Genomic DNA, 19,482 nt, shown 5'->3' on the forward strand with positions numbered 1-19,482 from the left:
GATATGGGACAGACATGCCGCTTTTTTCCCACCAGCGGGACCTCTCTGGCTGGCGCTCTCTAGGCCAGCACGATAACACGATGAGGGTCGCTACGACGACCACGACGACGAGGACTGATTATCATATGTGCATGTTGTCGGCTCCATACAGGCTACCACACAGGTGGGTGGCACTGCTATGCTGAGCTCTTGTGCTTCTGTGCACCGAAAAGGGTCACCGGCGTGACCAGGACCGAGTGATCGGTCCGTGAACGGATCGGTCCCTTGGGGGCCACTGAGGGTGGTGGGAAAAGGGGTGTTTTATGGGACGATGCATGAGGGCCAGTCGATGATCGGCCGAAGGAATGTTGATAAAAAAGCCAAAGTAAAAAACCGTGATGCACGGAACGGATCGATTTCGTAATCAGCGAGCCGAGATTGTTCTGGATGCCGATTAGTTAGATTATTTTATAAAGAAAGTTTATACCAAGCTAGTTTTAGGCACACAGAAAATTTCGTCCACAATATAAAAACGCTCAGTTTGGTTCAATTTTGTACAATGAAACGGACAAAACATACACTATTTCCGCAAAATAACTTGTTCAACGCTGTTTTGTAAACATACAAGCCCGTATCCTATAGAAAGAACATAAATTCAATCTTTTGTACATAAATTCAATTTAAAGTAGAAATGTACATAAATTCAATCTTTTGCGTTCAAACTGTCATTGTCTCTTATGATCGCCGTACAAAAAACTGGATCTTTTCTTTCGTTAGCGCAACGGAAATTTTCTGCTAATGTAGAAACACCCGAACACCCCCAGGGAAGCTCAATATCGTCGCACAACACTAAATGGCTTTCCCATAGGATTAAGGGCTGTGCAGGCAAAAGGGGAACACGAAGGAAAACCCCATTTACCATGCCAGCCTCAAGTCCGGCCAAGATAAACGATGCTGGCTCACCATACTAAATCGCGTAAAATTAGACATTCAGTCTCTCAGATAACCAGTCAGCCAACCAAATAGCCCACCAGCCAACCAGCCAACCAGTCAGTCAGTCAGCCAGCCAGCCAGCCAGCCAGAGTACCGCGCGCCAGACAGCGTCACGTCACTTGAAACCGCCAACCACCGTCAGCTGGGCCCAAAAGCGAGAAAGAAACATAAACAAACATTATGCAATATTTGCACTGGTTTCTGGCCCATCTGTAAAACAGTTGGTGCCAGGGGGAAAGGGAAGGGAAGAAGGAGACTGGCGGCTGGCAGCGATTCGAGATGAAACAGCTCCCCCAACGGTTGATCGACGGCGACGTTCGTGGAGCAGCGAGTGGAAGAATGGTGGGGTTGAAAAGTGGTAGAAACGTGATCGTGATCGTGAGGCAGCTGACACAGTGGAGAGAGAGAGAGAGAGAGAGAGAGAGAGAGAGAAAGGGAGAACGAGTGACAAAATCTCAATGCTCCGGTGGAATGCCGGAACGGTGTGAGCGAGATCGTGGCCGCTCGAACGAGGAAACTCCGCACAGAATTCTGGCGCTTTTTGGCGATGACTCTCTCCCGGTTGTGGTTGTTTTGGGGCAGACGAATGAGACGACAAGAGACGAGAGGTGCCAAAAATGGCGAAGAGGGTGCCACAAACGCCTTTTTTTGTGGGTGGCTGAATGAAATGAACTGATGGATGGAACAATCAGCAGATCGGGAGCGGCGCGAAGAGGGAAAATCGTTTTTATTTTGTGCGACGCGAGGCTGAGATAGTGCGGGGGCTGAACAATGCAGTTTGTGCGAAAGATTAATCGAAACAGTTCAGTGAAATTCACTCTGCACTGTTTTGGTGTTTTTAATTATAATTTTAAAACCAATAAAACCGCACGCCTGACAAATGGCTTTTCAATTAAAAATACTCACCCATTTGTTATTCATTTTCTTTTTTCTCTTTCCGAGACACTCGATCTTCACATATTGTTTCTATTTCTGGCGAACTAAGGAGGTGTTTTAAATGCACAAATATGAAATGTGTGTGGTAAAGAATGTGTCGTTTAAATTTCGGATAAACGGTTCAGTCTCTTTGGACTATTGTCGAGATAGGTTTCGATACAAATATTCGTCAGTCCTGTAAATGTGTTATGTTCAAAAATTCCGTCCAGATTAGCAGCTGTTCGGACCAAAAGTATAAACACTATTCATACCTGCTCGAGATTACGCGAAAGATGCGAAAGAGCAGTGGCAATAAACCTGCTGCTCAACTGGAGACAAAAAACAACAAGAAGGAACAGCTAGAACGTACCTTACTCGGTCCACTGAATCTCACAGCCACATCTATTGAAGTTCGTCTTTTAGGATGCAACAGTCTGTTGTTTTAGGGGTTGGATCCTAATGAAACCTAGAATCCATACCATGGAGGTCCGTCGCACAATCCTCAAAACTGTACTTACCTCTTTTGTTTTCTGATTCATCAGATGTCATCATCTGCTCCGTTCTGTAAAACAAAGAGATATTATGCTAGACACTAACAGCAACCTGAACCACATATTCTCAATCACAAACTTCCTTCCCCTACGATTGTCTGGATGCTACTGCTCTTCTAGTAACACATTGCGAGTTCGGCATGTGGCGGTGTTTCAAGGACTTCGGTACGTTGACGCACAAAAGCAGATGTCGATGGTGCAAACACATTGGTGTTGTTTTTTTGTTCCTTTTGTTCCAGGCAGTCTACAGTAGGGTGGATTAGTTTACAAATCTGTTGGTGTTCCACAGCGATACCAAACATAGGACCGGTTTTTTTTTGCTTGAATTACGTTTAAACAAGTGTCTGTTATCGAAGACAGATTTTGTTCTAGAAACATCTATCGCACCAATTCCGAAGGGTGTCGCCAAGCTGCACCGTGCTTTGCAATGTATACTAAACATAAAGCAATAAATATTTCATCACGGGAAATATGTTTACACGGATAGTGAGTGAATAGCAGAGCAAAGAATCACGATGCGATTTGTGAATAAAAGTGAAAGATTCAATTTACAATTGGCACTTCACTATGGGAGGAGTTTGCGAAAAATATTTGCACAACTGCATTATCGCTTTTAGCCTTGCGAATTCATCTGCCTCCTAGAGATGGTGTTAGAGTGCGTGCGTTTGGAATTAGAGAAGGAAAACAGATTTCCGATTTTGGTAAAAAACATCGTCGGATTTCCCATCCAGCCAACACCAGTTCTGATAGTGATGAAGCAAAGGGCGAGGCTTATTTTGTCGGTGTTCTATCTTGTTGTGTTATCTTGTTGGTCATTAGCAATACAACGGTCCTTACCTCTGCTTCACCTTTACGAGCTGTCGGTAACGTAACGAAGAAGAGTTTGAGAAAGCGTTCCTTAACGGTAAGCTGACATTATTTAAATCTTTTTATCTAATTGTTTGTCATCAGATTTTTTTAGCTGTTGGCATGGATACAACGGTCGGCACAGGAAAAAGCTTTTCAATCCGAGTTTCAATTATAACTAACTCGTAAATCTATTATTTTGCACTCCAGACATTGGACGCTTGGAGCCATTTTTGTTGGGTGATTAAAAGAAAAGGAAAGGAAACCAAAGCAGACCTTTCACGAATACGAACACTTCCACATTAGAACCGTCGAAAAAGATTTCTGATATGTTTGCTCATAAATGATCTTTCGATCGCACCGGCAAACGTCAAAAGGTTCGCTGAAGAGTGAAACCACAGAAAGTGACATTCAAATCCTTTCGTCCTAAGCTCTCGCTCTGGATGGAATGAAGTCACGCGTCACGAGTACGTATGAAACCTCTCGAGCGTCCTAAGGGCGGACGACATAACGCTCCTAACGAACTGATCACCTACCCCTCGCCTCCTCTCCCCCCGGGGACGCTCTGGGTCACCCCAGAACCCTCTAGCAAGCCGGAGCGCAATTAAAGCCCCGCGATGTGGCACGATAATTACCTCAGTACTCTCCGTTGGACCGCCGCAAAGATGGCCAAACTCCTCGTCGCCGTCGTCGTCGATCGGTGCGTGCGTGTTTGTCTCGAGGGGTGAGTATGCAAAACGGAGCCCGCGGAGCGAAGCTGATGGCGCGGTATGGCGCCACAGCGCGCCCGCTGGAAAAGAAGAAAAGCGAGCGAAGGAATCGGGCTGGAAAAAGCTCTCGGACTCGCGTGTTGAAATCGAAAGCCGTTGTTGCGTTTGCTCGCTGGCGTTCCTTCGCACAACCACAACAACAACAGTAGCAGCAGCAGCAGCAGCAGCAGCGTGAGCGCAGTGAGGGCAGTGAACCGAGGCGAAAAATAGCTCCATCACTCCCTCCTTTTCACCCCCTTCCCTTACCGTGAGTTTGAATCCATGGAGCGATACCGATCTAGCGAAGCGCAAAACCCCGCAACACCTACACCAATCGTTGCTAGCGGACAGGCGGCCGCTCAAAGTTCCACTGACACACTGATCCGGTGGCTGAATGGCCTTGCCTCGAAAGCAGGAACGCAGAGCAGAAATATATATAGCCATCGAAAGAGCGTCGCGGTGGTCAGGCTTTCACCCCAAAGCCTTCTCTCCTTTATCGCTTTTCCATACAGACAATGCAGCAACACGAGGAGCACGAGTGCAGGATCCGCGGGGAGGTCATGGTGGGCGTCATAATGTGTCTGATGGCAGTGGGACACAGTGAGCATTCATTAGCTCCTTCACTCCGTCTTGCCATCAGCTTCAGTAGCAGCAGCAGCAGCAGCAGGAGCAGAAAGCTTTTTTTGTTTTCTTCGCCTTTTTTGCTCGAACACGAGTTCGATCGACATCGATTTGCCTGTTTTTGCTGCTGCTGCTGCTGCTGCGATTGGATCGTTTTGATCTAATTTTCTGGTGATCTTTTTGCACGGTTTCGCATACCGATCTAAGGACCTGATACTGTCCACCGTTGGCACCTAGTTTTGATCGGCATTTCGTCGGTGTGCACATTATAATGCTCGGTTTTCGCGATACATAATTAATGGTGACATTTCGAGGTGTGCCGATGGAATGCTTTCCATCGGGGCCAGTTTGCATGTGAACCACTCGGAATGGTTTAGCTTGGTTCTTTATTTTTGGTGTTTTTTACACAGCATTTTATAAAAAGGCATACCATTCTTACTCGGTTCTGTTATTGTTTCTTATATTTCGTGCTTTTACACGTTAGTTATTCGTCCTCGCCTGACTTTCTATCTTTTATTTCCTGTTTTTCTAGTTCAACAAGTTAATTATACCTACTCTTTACTGTTGTTAATTAGTTTATTGATTGTTTTATTCAAATTTCGAGCAGTTTCGCATATTTAAAATGTTGTTTAGCATTTTGTTTCATTTAAGGCGCTCTTTACAATAGGACAAACACGATTGCCTAGAGCAATGACTTTATTTTGTTCATTTATACGCCTTGAGCGACTATTTGGACGGTGGAGACAGCCGGCAATGTGTTTCGATTTGAAATACGGTCTATCTTTGAATAGAAAAAAAGATACATGAAAATTAAGATGATAAAAATGGAATGAAATTGGATCAAAATTGTTCCAGTATTCCACAAGCGTTTACAAAATAAATAAAAACGGTTGCGATAGTCGTTCAGAAGGCTTGATAGATCATTTTTCGCCTTTTCAAACGTTTTAAACCTATTTACATAAGAAGCTACTATAATTTCAATCAGCTTAAAAAGCAGTATCATGTTCCTCTATCAATTTATTGCTTTAGACGCCTATAATGGAATAGAAATACTTGGTACAACCGGAGCTTCACAAATCTACGTGCTCTGCCAGGCTATCGCTACTGCCAATCAAACCAAAAGGGCGGATTTTTCGGAACACTTAACTTATCTATTTTTCACTCCGCAAATGTACTGAACCGGCCTGGTAGAACTGCCACAGCAAAAGCACTTTCACTGTTTGACTATTATCGAGTGTTGTTGGAAGTTCTGCTCGGTACAGCTCCCTCCCGCGTGCCCCCTCACCCCATATGGGAGGTGATCTAACGTGATCTAATGAGCTGAATCTTCCACCGATCACCTGCAACAGATAAGACAGGCCACCGAGCGGCACACTCAGCGCCAACTCACCGCCAGACGCCTCAACTCGAGCCTCGAAACTGGGTCAAAATGCTAATTACCAGCGCTGTCGCCGGAGCTCGCCGGCCGTAGTTCACTCCTAGTCACTCCAATTAAAAGGAGGTTCCCTCCCTCCCTATCCCCTCCATCCCCTTTCTTCTTCCTCTGCCACAGCGGATCGAATGAGTTTTCCCTTTCGGCGACTTCGACGGCGACCATCAGGCCACTCCAGTCCAGTCCAGCCCGGGTAGGCCAGATTCGCCAACAATTAATGCTCGGCACAACATCCACATACAGCTTTATGCACACATACACACGCTCACACCACACATGCACACTTTCGCTTTCGTCGACGACGTCGTCGCCACCGTCGTCATCGTTCGTCGACGGTCTCTTGCTCCCGAGAGAGAGAGAGACTCATCAAGCTCGCAAGGGGTCGTAATTTTCCCTGCCCTACCCCTCTTTCCCTCCCTCTCCTATTCCCCTCAACCACTCCCTCCCTTGCGATCCCATCGTCTAGGCTGACTGACTCCGAATTTTCTTTCGCTCGCGTTCCACGCTTTTCTTGCTCGGTTCTCAGTCAGCTTTAGAGGGGTAGTGGTGGAGGGGTGGGACAGCGCTAGCTAGCTAGCTAGCCCCTCTAGGCCTCGCAATACGTATGACGCGACTTAGTATAAGACGCTTATATAACCAGCGTCGTTGCGGTTCAGCGCAACCGCGGCTCCGGTGCCACGGCATACCCCATGGTGGCCTCTGTGGCGATCGCTCTGGGGTTCGGAAAAGTGTACCACGGGCACCAGCGAGCGTGCGTGTGCGTCCGCGTTTGTCCACGACGTACAGAAGCCACGGCACTAATCTGCTCATAATGATGGTATTAATCGCATTTCTTAGCCCGGTTTCGCATGCCGCGTATTATTATTTTAGTGACTCGCTGGGCCCCGGGCCACGGGTCCCTGGTAGCTGGGTTGAGGTCCTAATTTAAGAGATCTTAACGGAGCAACCATGATGAGGTGGGTGGGGATTTATGGAGCAAAGCCAGCTCCAGCTCATTACATTGTAGGGCGCCCGCGTAGTCCGACGTAGTTATCGTCGTCGTCGTCGTCGTCGTCGTCGCAGTCACCGTGGCTGGTGTATGGAAAATTAATTAGCAAGCGAGGGCTCAGGTGTGACAGGGTACGGGCGCGTGCTGCCAACTAGACGCTACCATAACTACTGCTGCTGCTAATGCTGATCGCGAGGAGATTGCTATTCTTCACGTAAACATAAGCACATTAAGGTAGGATGGATTTTTGCACGTTTGAAGCACACCATCCATCGCACGCATCATTCAACTAGTGAATACTATTTAAAGCAATTAAAGATCGTAGGACATTGTAAGCGATGTATGTACATTATTAAAACAGTTTTCAACTGTCTTCAGGTGGATCTGCAGTGAAATTCATATTTGATTATTCTTTTTTGATTTTAATTAAGGGGGGACTTCGGTATTTTCGGGTCAAAAAAAGGCAAAAAAAGGACTTTTTGTGACGTAACGATTCAACTGTATTTTTTAAAGTAAATGACATAATAATCTACAACTTTTGAAGAATATTTGGTATTGTTTTGAGCAACATTCATTGAAAAATGAATCTCTGCAATCTAATTTAGGCAGTCGTGTCTTCGAAAAGATACTGTTTCTGGTGCCCATCGTAGCTGTGTGACGGGTCATCAGAAAAATAATCGATATTCGTTAGAAAGATTATAAGTTTATCTGGGTATAGAGTTTTTTTCTGATATTCCCCGGAGAGTATTTTTTTTATATTCCAATTTTTTGATTTTTGGCAGATTTTTGAAGTTGAAAAAGTGATGCTTTTTGCGATTCTGCCATAAAAAAACGAACCTTACAGATTTGTTTAAAAAAAAGTATAAATAATTTTAATGATATCTCGACGGGGTTACCTGGCAAAAAGTGTACAAATTATGTGTAAAAAATTTCAAATCGATCGGCCCAGTAGTTTTTACGGTACGATGGGCACCGACTTTGAAAACGTTGGTTTTGGGAAACGCTCTTCAAAGTAGCGAGCTGCATGGAGCCTTGTATGAAACGCGGATTTTCAAAAATCTGTATCTTTGTCAGTTTTTCCTCGATTGATCCAAAACTTTTACACAATACTATTGAAAGGGTCAGCTATAAGGGAAAAATGTTAAAAACATGTGTCACAAACAAAAATGAAATACCGAAGTATCCCTTAAAGGAAATGAAGAAGGTAAGCTTTATTACAACTTCGTGATTTAACTTGTACTTACGCTTTAATGATGGTTTGGATCTATTCGTTTTGGGTATATTATTTCTGTTGAGTATTTTCTTTCAGTTCTTGTACTCGTTGTGTGGTACACAGTTCCTCCATTTCGAACTAAATCGCTCTGTATCAACATATTTACTTCAAAAAGCCGATGTTTGCATGCGTTTATCATAATCGTGTGATCTTTGAACATTGTGTCAGTTAATATTTTTTATGATAACTGTTTTAGATTTGACAAATGAATATAGTTTCTCTTCTATTAATGATTTGTTTTATGTTGGTGATCGCGGAATTTATTGTCAAGTATGTACAACTTTACGCTTGAACAAAATTTCTTCCATGAACGACACCCATTTTGATTCATGACAATATGCCTTAACGATCGAATTAAGTAGTCCAGGCAAAATGTGTTATGCCTTGAGTTTAAATATCAATTTTCCCTTCGATGATTTATAAGTTTTCGACGAACAACCGCATGCTCTCCCTATTATCATCAGTAGATCCGATTTGCGAAGAATTCACTGCTAAAAGACGATTGCGGCATATTGCGTATGGTGTCCACTGAACATAGGATCAACTCTTCGCCATCGATCACATTCACGCCTCTCGTAAAGTCCATCGTATCAGCATAAAAGAACCAGGAAACAGAACGTTTCATTCGCTGTTCTCGTGTTGACAGGAAGTAAACGCATGTCTGATGTCTGTGTCCAGTTTGCCATCCGGCCCCGGAGCAATCTGTTCAAAATCTCTTCAACCCCCTATAATTGCGTAACCACATCCTCTACGCACACACAAAGCTGGTGGTGGTACAGCTCGGTTCCGGAATGGCGAGAATACGGGCTCCACTCGCTGAAGTGAAAGTTTGGTGAACGTTTTTTAGGTTTTCGATGTGGCCCCTTGTTTAGATTCTGGATTAGAACAATAGTGGCTCCGCGAGGGAGTGAGTGAACGATGAATTAAACATGAACCACGACGGACACATAACACCATAAGCATAACATTTCTACGAGCTGCTGTTTGGGGAATTCTTCTATTCACAGTTTTTATCAAGAATACTTTGGAAAATGGATTGTAAAACAATAAAACACAACAAACAGAAACAGGCATCACCTTTCTTCTCTCACAAAAAAAAAACTGCAGTGCTGAAAAGCTGCACACCCTCAAGCATGATAAGCAAACCGCCGGCACAGAACTGGAACCAGCTAGCCTTTCCCCTCCTGCCTCTCCCCCAACTCTCTTTAACGTCCCCCGCATTCTGTTGCACAAGATTCGATCTTCGATCTCGCGCTGTTGCATAACAGTCAACAGGGCGGCCCCAACCCACCCAGCGCTACGGGGTGCGATCCGGTGGATGCCTCCCTATTGTCGATTGGCCCGGGGTCCACCCACCCTCAGCCACCGGTTCCCCGGGTTCCCGTTCGACATTTTGAATTGAAGTGGAAACCAAACTCCGAACCGAACTGACGATTGGCCAGAATCTCGATGCCTCAATTGGCAATCTTTTCTGGTGCGCTCGGACGCGAAGGCTTTCGATCTATTTTTGAACCCTCCCCCCCCCCGGGGGCCCCAGCACCTGGGGACTCACCCTCTCCCGGGTCCCGATGACCAAACCAAACGCTCCTGGGGTCGAAAGCCGAGATTGATGCATCACGATCGTGATCCTCCCTTTCGAGATTCACCGTGGACGCCGTGGATTAGGACAGTGAAGAGTGGTGGAGGCACAAGCGTATAGCAAGAACGTTGCTGGTGGTGGTCGGTGGCGCAGAAATGAGATTGCATTTCATGAGATTCCCCTGTGTGGCAGTGAATGAGGCGGATCACCGCCGAGCTCATAAAACAATGCTCACCAGCGATGCACGCGTGACACATGGCCTTCTCCTTTCATGTCACCGTGATACGATCAGTGAAGGGATTCTCTTCAGATCGCTCGCACTGCAATGCGCCGAGTCAGCGGCAGCGATCGGATCTTCTTTCGAATCTAGGGGTTTTTTGGGACCAAAGTGAGAGAGAGAGAGAGAGAGAGAGAGAGAGAGAAAGATTGTGTTTTTGGTGACATCAGGAGAAAGGGAACGAAGGACGAAAAGGGAATTCAACGCTCGGAGTAATTAGCTTCACATTGAGACTGGTCATCGCTCCCTCCATCCGGTGGTGCATCATTGAACGGCCAAGTGGTGTCCAAGTGTCACCCTTTTCGTCATGCGCTTCCCCTGCCAATGACACCAATCTCTCTACTTCAAAATGCTCCACCAGCCCCCCTTTTCTCTTCCTTGCAATTATCAATATTTACATCGATAACAACTGCTTTGAGGTGCGCTCTTTAACGTCCGCACCAGAGCGCAAAAAGGTAGGTCAGCTGCGAAAAGAGAAAGTGACGCGACCCATCCCGAAACTACTTCAAAAAAACTGCAACACCACAATTGTTATCAGTGTCAAAGTGTTGACACTTTGCGTGCCTCAGTATCTGAAAGAGAGAGAGAGAGAGTGAGTAAACAGAGTCTTTGAAGATGTGTATGATACAGCGATAACACCAACGATAACGTGTCCACAAACTGACGTTCACTTTCATGCGAAGAGTAACCTTCGCGACGAACCGGAAATGCATCCCCTTCCCCCACCAAAACACCCACACCCAGTAGGCGTGCACTAACGGGGGGGCACTAAGGACCACCCATGGATTGGATGGTGCATAATACTCCAAGTCCAAGTTATCTTCGGACCACCTGCTAATTGGTGAGGTAAGCAGATCAACAGGAGTGCCTTCGAGGGTCAGCCACCACACAGTCAGCAGTCTTTTTTGTCTCATCCACAAAAATAAGCTACAAATGCATCAACATCTCGAGCAGCACGCTAGGATCGGTGCGCCTCATTAAGGTGAGGCAGATCGGCATCAAGCAATGGCCACAACATCATCACCATCATCATCATCATCATCGCCATTCGTGCGTGCTCGCAAACGCGCAGTACGCATGTGCGCGAAACGTGCGAGCGAGTGAGCAATTACGCGTTCGCTGGGTCGCGTTCGGCGTCAAACGATTCCGGTGAGCGGTTAAGCGACGAACGTAGCATCGGTTTGTGTTTTGGCGGGACCAGCAGCACCGCCAGCGACCAGGTTAGAGTCTCTGACGAAGTGTTAACTCGTGTCCCGGGTGGTAAGTGGGGTGGTCTTTGGTCTATCTGGTGCGGAATTCGATCGAGCATGTAAATGTGCAGTCACTGGGTGTAAATGCAGCAGCATGTCGTAGGTTGCTAATGATGTTGCTGTTGCTTTACAGTTGCTGGCAGCCCTGCATAATATCGTAGTAGCACTCGGCACCCTATTTATGCTTGAATGGCAGTAGCACCCTATTTATGCTTGAATCGGGTTTTTTGGGAGGGTTGATAATTATTGAACAATTTTACAACAACAAGTTAAATTCGGGTGAACGTATGATACTCAGCAGTTCTGTTAGTCAGCAAGCGATTAGCAAATGAAGGAGAAGTTTATACACTAGTTTGCATTATACGGGGCGCAGTGATTAAATTTAAATTTGATTTTAAAACAAAACAGAATTACCTCTACGAAATTTTCAGATCAGATTATTTTCTCAAGTCGATCGATCAGACTCATCGATAATAGGAGTAAAAAGCAGTTATTGTAAAAATACAGCAATGGCATAGCTCTCAGCGAAGCATCATTGCTGCGTGCTCGATCATCTGTACTATACAAATTGATATTATATCATTAGATTATTAATTTTTAAAGTTGCTCTTACCATAAGTTTCCAAAATCTTCACATTTTAAACATTTGATAACACTTTGAAGTGGAAAGTTTGATGATTTTTTCGACTTTGCTTCGCACAAGTTGTTCACAATTAAAATGTTCCTTCATCACAATATTTTTAAAAGATTCTGTTGAAAAGGAAAATATAATACAATTGCAAAAGACAATAAGAAAAACATCGCAATGTCAGAAAAACATAACATGAAAATCACGATAAAGTGCAATCCAAATTTTTATCATGAAAATCACGATAAAGTGCAATCCAAACAACCATCCAGTTCACATTCTGCGACACTATAACGTACCTTCACTGCAACATCATGCTTACAGTACAGTTCAATTCGGTTCGGACGTGATGCCCGAAACCAGATAAAAGCGAGCCGATAAGTCCTCGCAACATGAATGCGAACGGCCACCACTAGCCACCGGAGCGCCGTGCTGCGATCTAGCACCGCGATCGCCGCGTGCCGCAAAGCAATTAGAAAAACATACTTTCCCCTAGTGTCCACCACCGAAATCCACCCTCGGTCGGTCCCGCTGTGCGCACGACAGTTCACCAAATCGGTCATCCGATCGAACGGTGTTCAAGGGAGAAGGAATCTATTTTCCTAATTAATTACCACGAGCAGCCTAACGGTCGATGAAGGCAAACGGGCCGAGGTGCTGATCACCGAACAACAAACCGTGGTCACTGTCCGCCGGGAATGTCGTTTCGGTGTGTAGCTTGTACCAGGGGGGGGGGGCGGATAGGACATTCCAGCATTGGCATCAGGATCCCTGGTGGCAGTGGTGTCCGCTCTGGAATCAAGATATCAAATGCGTGCACAGGTGTGCCAAAGGGTCCCTAGTCGGTCGGGGCTAGCTCAAAACCGGGAGGCATTGGCACAAATTATGCAATTATGATTTATCAGCAGCAAGTGTCGGTTATGATCCGTCCGTGTGCTAATGGTGCCAGGTGTACGGTACAGGAAGCAGTCAGCAGTCATGGTTCGCTCCGAGGCAGGAGCAGAATTAATGATTATTTGGAGATCTGGATTGATCTTGAGCAATCGAGTTCTCAGGGTCCTGGTGTTCAAAACAAAGAGCAGCTTGCAGCAGCAGTACCAGCAACACCATCTGTAGCAGCAGATGAGCATAGAATTCGGACGATGCTCACTGATTCTCGATGTCTGTCGAACAACAATGAGCCCGTTCACCGGTTGACGCAACGGGGTTGGGAATCCTTCTCGAACGAACCTGCTCGGGCCGGCAGCAAAAAGCACAGACATTATAGACGTTGGCGCAACGCTTGCTTTTTGCTTTTCCACTCGACTGCACGGTACCTGAACTACCACCACTCTCGTCTCGTCTCGATTTCGTCATTTGCCCGACTTTACGGACCCGTGCACCTAATCGGCCACAGAAGCAGCAGCAGCAGCAGTAGCAGCTGGTAGTCGCCGCTGGTGGTGGTGGTTACGCTGAAATGGATCCACACTCCCATGCTGGCAGTGGCTCGTTGCGCCTGCGAAGAACTGAGCCTCAAAACTATATCGATCCTGGCGTCCGATCTCCACGAACTCCTAGACGAAACTCATCGTAGTTCTGGTTCTCCCAGGGGCCACTTGAGGTAAGGCCGCAATCCCGGTAGATGACGTGTAGCAGAAGGAAATTCTGAAAGAATGCGCTAGATCCACGGTGCTCCAAGTTCGCCAGCAGCTGGCACAGCTATCCAATGTATCGCTTATCTCCATCGACAGGAGCCAGCTTCTCGACTCCTGTTGCATTGCATTGCGCACAGCAACCGACCGCAGTTCGCAGGTTCGATCACGGAGCCGAAAGCGAAACCGAAACAAAAACAATTGAATATCAACGGGTGGCAATCTAGGGCTTAGGGCTGACACGATACCACCGTGACCACGCCGGTCGTGGCCAGGGGAACAATTAGTGCCGACAACGAAACAGCACACCGGGACGCCCACGAGTGCGCCAGTGCCTCCGGGGAGCCATTTCCACTCGGTCCGCAGTACTGGTCCGGTGCATTGATGCAGCGGCCAAGATAAGGTGCAGCTGAGCCAACCTGTTATGCTCTCTGATCTGAGGCCTAACCCTTAGGATACTGGCTAGGCTCGATGCGAGAATAACTTTCCCGGTGGTTTTCAATCATTTCGCATTTTGCATCCAACGAATGCGAAGTTTCCTTTTTGTTTTGCAGGCTTCATAGTCTGGGAGGGCTTAGTTTTAAAAAAAAGGAGAGCCCCATCTGCTCTACTATGGGTATGCGATGGGTAAATCATTTTATGCGCAATACACAATTTAACCTACGAATGCCTCTTCGATTTCTACGTTCCGAAGATGGTCACTCGAATTCTATCGGAATCGATGGCATTACTTACACCCCCTTCTAGGGAGCTACGTCTCGAAACGTGCAGAATTGATCCTCTAATTTGTAAATTATCTAACGAACGAACGGCGAATGGAAAAAAGGGGGGTGAAAATGCGCTTCACGCATTTTTCCACACAGCCGGCTATTCGACCAAAAATTTATGCAACATTGCATGCGAGGCCCGGGAAAAGCATTTATGAGCTTTTTGGTGTTGCCTACAAACATTGCATACCTCACCGGCTCGCATGCATCTGACAATTGTCTAGCATAAAAGGAGCGGATCATGCTCCCGTATAGTGGTAGGAGGAGGAGATTTAAGTGAAACATACGGATCAATGAAACAAATCATCCGATTGGAAGCAAAAAAAAAAATAAAAAAGGCAAATTGTTAATGGATGATGCATTGACCTTACCATCTCATCGGCCCTCGTATGGATCAGATATTTTTGAAAGAAAAACGAGGAGAAATCATACTTCAGTCATCGTCAAAAGCACCGTCAAAACGTTGGCTATAATTCTAAACGCTTCACCCCTTCCCAAACAGGGCCCAGGGGTGTTTTACGTATCAGTATCTGGAGAGACCGTCGTCGTCTGGCGCGCAATCCTGAGCGGCTGCTGCTAACTGATAACACCAAGTGATTCTGTGGCAGACGCTAACTATCCTGAACACCCATCCTTTGATCGAAGTCCGGTGAAGCCGTCGATCTTCTTTGTGTCACCGTTCCTGTCGGTAGGGCTGACCCATATCACAATGGAGTCACTAGAGATAGGGACATAATTCTTAGAATAGTCTCACAGGGCAATCTATTTGCAAGCGATTGACGCGTATGAATAGCTGCAAATGGATTAATCTGCTAGTAGCTAAAAACAAATTGTACCCGCTGATGAGATCTTCCAACAGATCGTAGGCTTCCAACCACGATGTTCGTCTAGATGGTACTGTTCTTCTAGTAACACGTTGCGGGTTCGCCTCGGTGTGTTTTTGGTGTAAACAATACCACGTAGACTCTCGAGCGTTGATAACAGATTTTTTTTTCAGAAACAGTCTGCAATGCGATCAGCCCGTTTAGACAGCTGCGGGTGTTCCACAGGTGGCTGTTATCAAACTCAGCCAGAATACAAAATATCGTCTAACGGCCCAATTTTGTTGCTCGTGCTACGATGTTTTCAATGTTTATTAGTTACAAGAAATGAAGTGTTTTGTTCCATTTGCCAAGCATACCCCTATATCAGATACAGCAATGTAAATGAATCCATTGGGTGTTCAAATGACCAACATGATTGAGGAAACGCTTCCGGAATTGAAATATGTAGCGTCGTAAAAGCGATCAAGTCATTACCAAGTGAATTACTTACGTCCTTGCAATTTACGTAATTTACGTACGTAAGTATGCGTTGAAACGTCTAATGTGCCTCCAAAATCACGCGGTGGTCATTTGCCTAGTGCGTCTGCCTTGTGAACCAGATTATTTTCGAGAATCGTGTTCTACTTCAAGGTTTGCAGATTGTTTTCAAAGCTGTTCTTCTGCTAGTGTAAGCGTACGCACGTATGCTGGTCGACAATGGAAACCAATCCACAAATTTTCATATAAATAAGCGTCCGATTCTTTTCACAGCACGGCGGTTTCAATCCGACCACCCTAGAGAATGATGTGGCTATTATAACGATTAACGGTACCTTCGCCGGACAATCAAACGTGAAACCGATAGTCATCGCGACCACAGTGCTTGCGGTATCTACCACGAATCGCTCGAAATGTGTTGTTATTGGATGGGGTCAGAATTCGATTACTACCTTTAATTATAATGTTTTTCAAGCTGATTACGAGCTGCTGACTGATCAGGAATGTGCAGCAGCAGGTGCTAACCCTCCGTCGTAAGTACAGCAACATCACAAACCAATGATACATACTTGGAAGGTTGCTCTCACATTTATGCTTGCAGGATTATGTGCGCTCAATCGGTGAGAGGATATGCTTGCCGTGTTGGCGGCGGTGCACCGCTGGTGTGCAATGGTCAGTTGTATGGGATACTCACTGCTCAAACCAACTGCACAGCGTCCAGCACCGCAAAAATTCAAATGTTTGCAAAGCTTCCGGTAATCAGCATTCCATGGAGCCCCGCTACTCCACCAGCACCTCCCAGGAAAAATTACGTATCTTGCCCATGAAAATTGTACCCCAGCTACTGATGATGATTTTTAAATGATACAACGATTAAATAAGTTACGCAAATCTTTTTGATACAGCCCATAAGGCAATGGCACTTCATAGAACACATTTCATTAAAAATATATTCGATTTTCAAAGTGTATTCGAATCTCGAACATCTATGCCTCGGTGTGTATCAGCACTCTGTATTCCAGACTTTTGGCTCTACTTTTGTGATGGAGCTGGCTACAATCTTTAGCGCTTGTGGATGTGCTACGGATGGATGGATGAATCCTACAATTCATACATTAATGGCCCGTCACTCCGTTTGTCCCCAAAAAATGGTACTAATCTCTTTTGTTTTCTGATGCAGCCGATGTCATCATTTGTTCCGTTTTGTAAAACACTAAACACTAACGACAACCTGAACCACGTATTCCCTATCAACTATCCTTTCGCGACGATTGTCTAGATGATATTGCTTTGGTAACACGTTGCGAGTTGGGCTTGTGGCGGATTTTCAAGGACTTCACAGGTCGTTGACAGACACAAACAAGCGTTTTGGTACAGAGACACGCCGATCGCATTGTTGCCATGCATTGCAGATTTTGCATCATTTTTTTTTGTTTTCTTCACTAACCGTCTGCAATGCGATGAAGGCGTATCTTTCGTTTTTGGACATCTAAATCAGAGTTTTGGTCGTGTTCTGTGCAGATTGTGTGCACAGTTGCTCCGCATCGATAGCTGTACAATTGGTGTGTCTGTATTCCAGCACTAGTGTTATTGCACATGCGGCACACCAAACCGCTGATTGTGATATAAATTACCGTTCGAATCTCTTTTCTTGGAAGTACGACCAATACGATGAAGCAAAGTGCGAGGCTTATCTTGTTGGTGTTGTCACTGGTACTAGTCGGTGGACATTTTGCCAAGGGTCAGCAGGATGAGAGCGAAGAGGTAGACGCTGATTCCACTATTGATGTTGATGAGCAGAATGGCACCAACCAACCGTCCAGAGTTGGCCGACTTATAGGTGGAGTGCCAGTCACTAGTGCAAACCAGCCTTACTTGGCAGAAATGAACTTAATTAGCGACAAACGCTATTTTTGCATCGGTGCTGTCATTAATAGTACCACGGTCCTTACCTCTGCATCAGCTTTACGAAGTGCCGGTAACATAACGTCGGTGAGTTTACTGCTTAGATATGAGCCGGCGATATTTAAATCATTTTGCTAATTTATTTTTTGCCAGATACTTGTGAATGTTGGCAGTAATCCATCGTTCGCTGCATCAAGGTTATTCTATTTTGTAAGCTACGCATTACATAGCGGATTCAATCCGACCACCCTAGAAAACGATGTGGCCATTATAACGATTAACGGCACCTTCGCCGGAGTACCGAATGTGAATCCAATAGCCATCGCAACCACAGAGATTGCGGTTTCTACCACGAATCGCACCCAATGTTTAGTACTTGGATGGACTGAGACTGGCGCTTCATATGATATGCTTCAAGCCACTTATGAACTGATGACTGATCAGGAATGTGCAGCAGGTGGTGCCAATCCTCCGTCGTGAGTACAACTAAATCGTGGACTAATTTCCTAGGACACAGACTTGTGTTGTGAGCATGTTGTGTTTATGTTTTTCCCCAGAATTATGTGCGCAAAACCGACTGGAGGGTATGCTTGCTATTTTGACGGCGGTGCACCGCTGGTGTGCAATGGTCAGTTATATGGGGTACTTACTGCTCAAACAAATTGCACATCTTCCAATCCCCCTACATTTCAAAAATTTGCAAAGCTTCCGTTAATTAGCATTCCATGGGGCCCCGCTACCATATCGACATCAAATGCTACCGTAGCGACTTTACCGAGAAAAAATTACGTCTCTTGCCCTTGAAAGTTGAAAGAAAGGACCACAACTACTGATGATGATCTTCGAACGATGCTCGATCGATTAAATAAATTTGGCAAAGCTGTGTGATTCCCTGCATATCTTATTTAGTCTGTATTTATTGGTGTCGAGTGCTCCGAAGAAGCAAAATGCATTCTTTTATGCGCCCGGCTTGGTTCAGTACATAATAAATTTAATTCTAATGTATTCGATTATCCATGCCTCCAAATTCATCTGCACGTTGTACTCTTGGAGCAACTTGGACGCTTGGCTCTACTTTTTTTGCGGGGCTGGCTGCAATCTTCTTCTCTTGCCATGTGGTATTAACATGACACTTGTGCTAACAACGTTCGAAGATTCGGTGTTCTACTCTGGTGAAGCGGCAGAGAGGATCATTTTCGAAAGTGAAGGTAGCGAAGTAGATTATAACAATAGAACTACTCGAAGAAATGTTATGTGAAGTTATTTAGTTGCGCACTCAGTAACAGAGCGAGATAATATTCAAATTACGCGCACCAATCTTTGTGACAACGATTGTGAGGTGTGACGCTTCGCAGCGTAGTCTAAACCTATTGAGGTAAGCTTTTCTAACATTCTTATTACCAATTATTAAATTAATCTTGCTGCAGGTCTGCATATGGTTGAACTCTGGCGGGATGAAGTGGAAACAAACATATTACATTGCAGTCCCAAGGATAAAACCTTCCCAAAATCGGAACAGTTCCAATTTCAATTAGCTCACAATTTTTCATTCGCGCCGAGCACACGTTGCGAGTTCGGCACGTGGTGGATTTACAAGACTGTCTGGACCTTGACAACACTGAAACAAGTTCGTTAGAACATTTGTTTGATAGCAAACACAGACACAATCCTAAGAAACTCTCGCAGTATCACCGGCAATTGTATTGCTTGCACATAATCTCCGACGCCCCGAAGATGCTGACTACCGCTGGTAATTGATGGTCTCCAATTGATGTGCTATGGCAAGGTTGAAGTGAA

The 19,482-nt window shown here is 45.5% G+C and overlaps 2 protein-coding genes across 2 annotated transcripts in view; both read left to right on the plus strand.

The window, feature by feature from the left end:
- Positions 1-16,607, plus strand: part of LOC126574580 (trypsin alpha-4-like) — a 30,655-nt gene extending 14,048 nt beyond the window's left edge. Inside the window, exons 2-3 of the mRNA XM_050234856.1 lie at positions 16,054-16,313; positions 16,382-16,607. Of these exons, the coding sequence (XP_050090813.1) occupies positions 16,054-16,313; positions 16,382-16,607 (486 nt within the window). The remainder of the gene's footprint in view (positions 1-16,053; positions 16,314-16,381) is intronic.
- Positions 16,608-17,451: 844 nt separating this feature from the next.
- Positions 17,452-18,489, plus strand: LOC126574584 (trypsin alpha-4-like). The gene is made up of 3 exons (XM_050234861.1): positions 17,452-17,772; positions 17,839-18,161; positions 18,243-18,489. The coding sequence occupies exons 1-3, from the start codon at positions 17,452-17,454 to the stop codon at positions 18,487-18,489; spliced, it is 891 nt and encodes a 296-aa protein (XP_050090818.1).
- Positions 18,490-19,482: the final 993 nt, after the last annotated feature.

This window comes from Anopheles aquasalis, chromosome 3 (genome assembly GCF_943734665.1).
Source record: "Anopheles aquasalis chromosome 3, idAnoAquaMG_Q_19, whole genome shotgun sequence".
NCBI lineage: Eukaryota > Metazoa > Arthropoda > Insecta > Diptera > Culicidae > Anopheles > Anopheles aquasalis.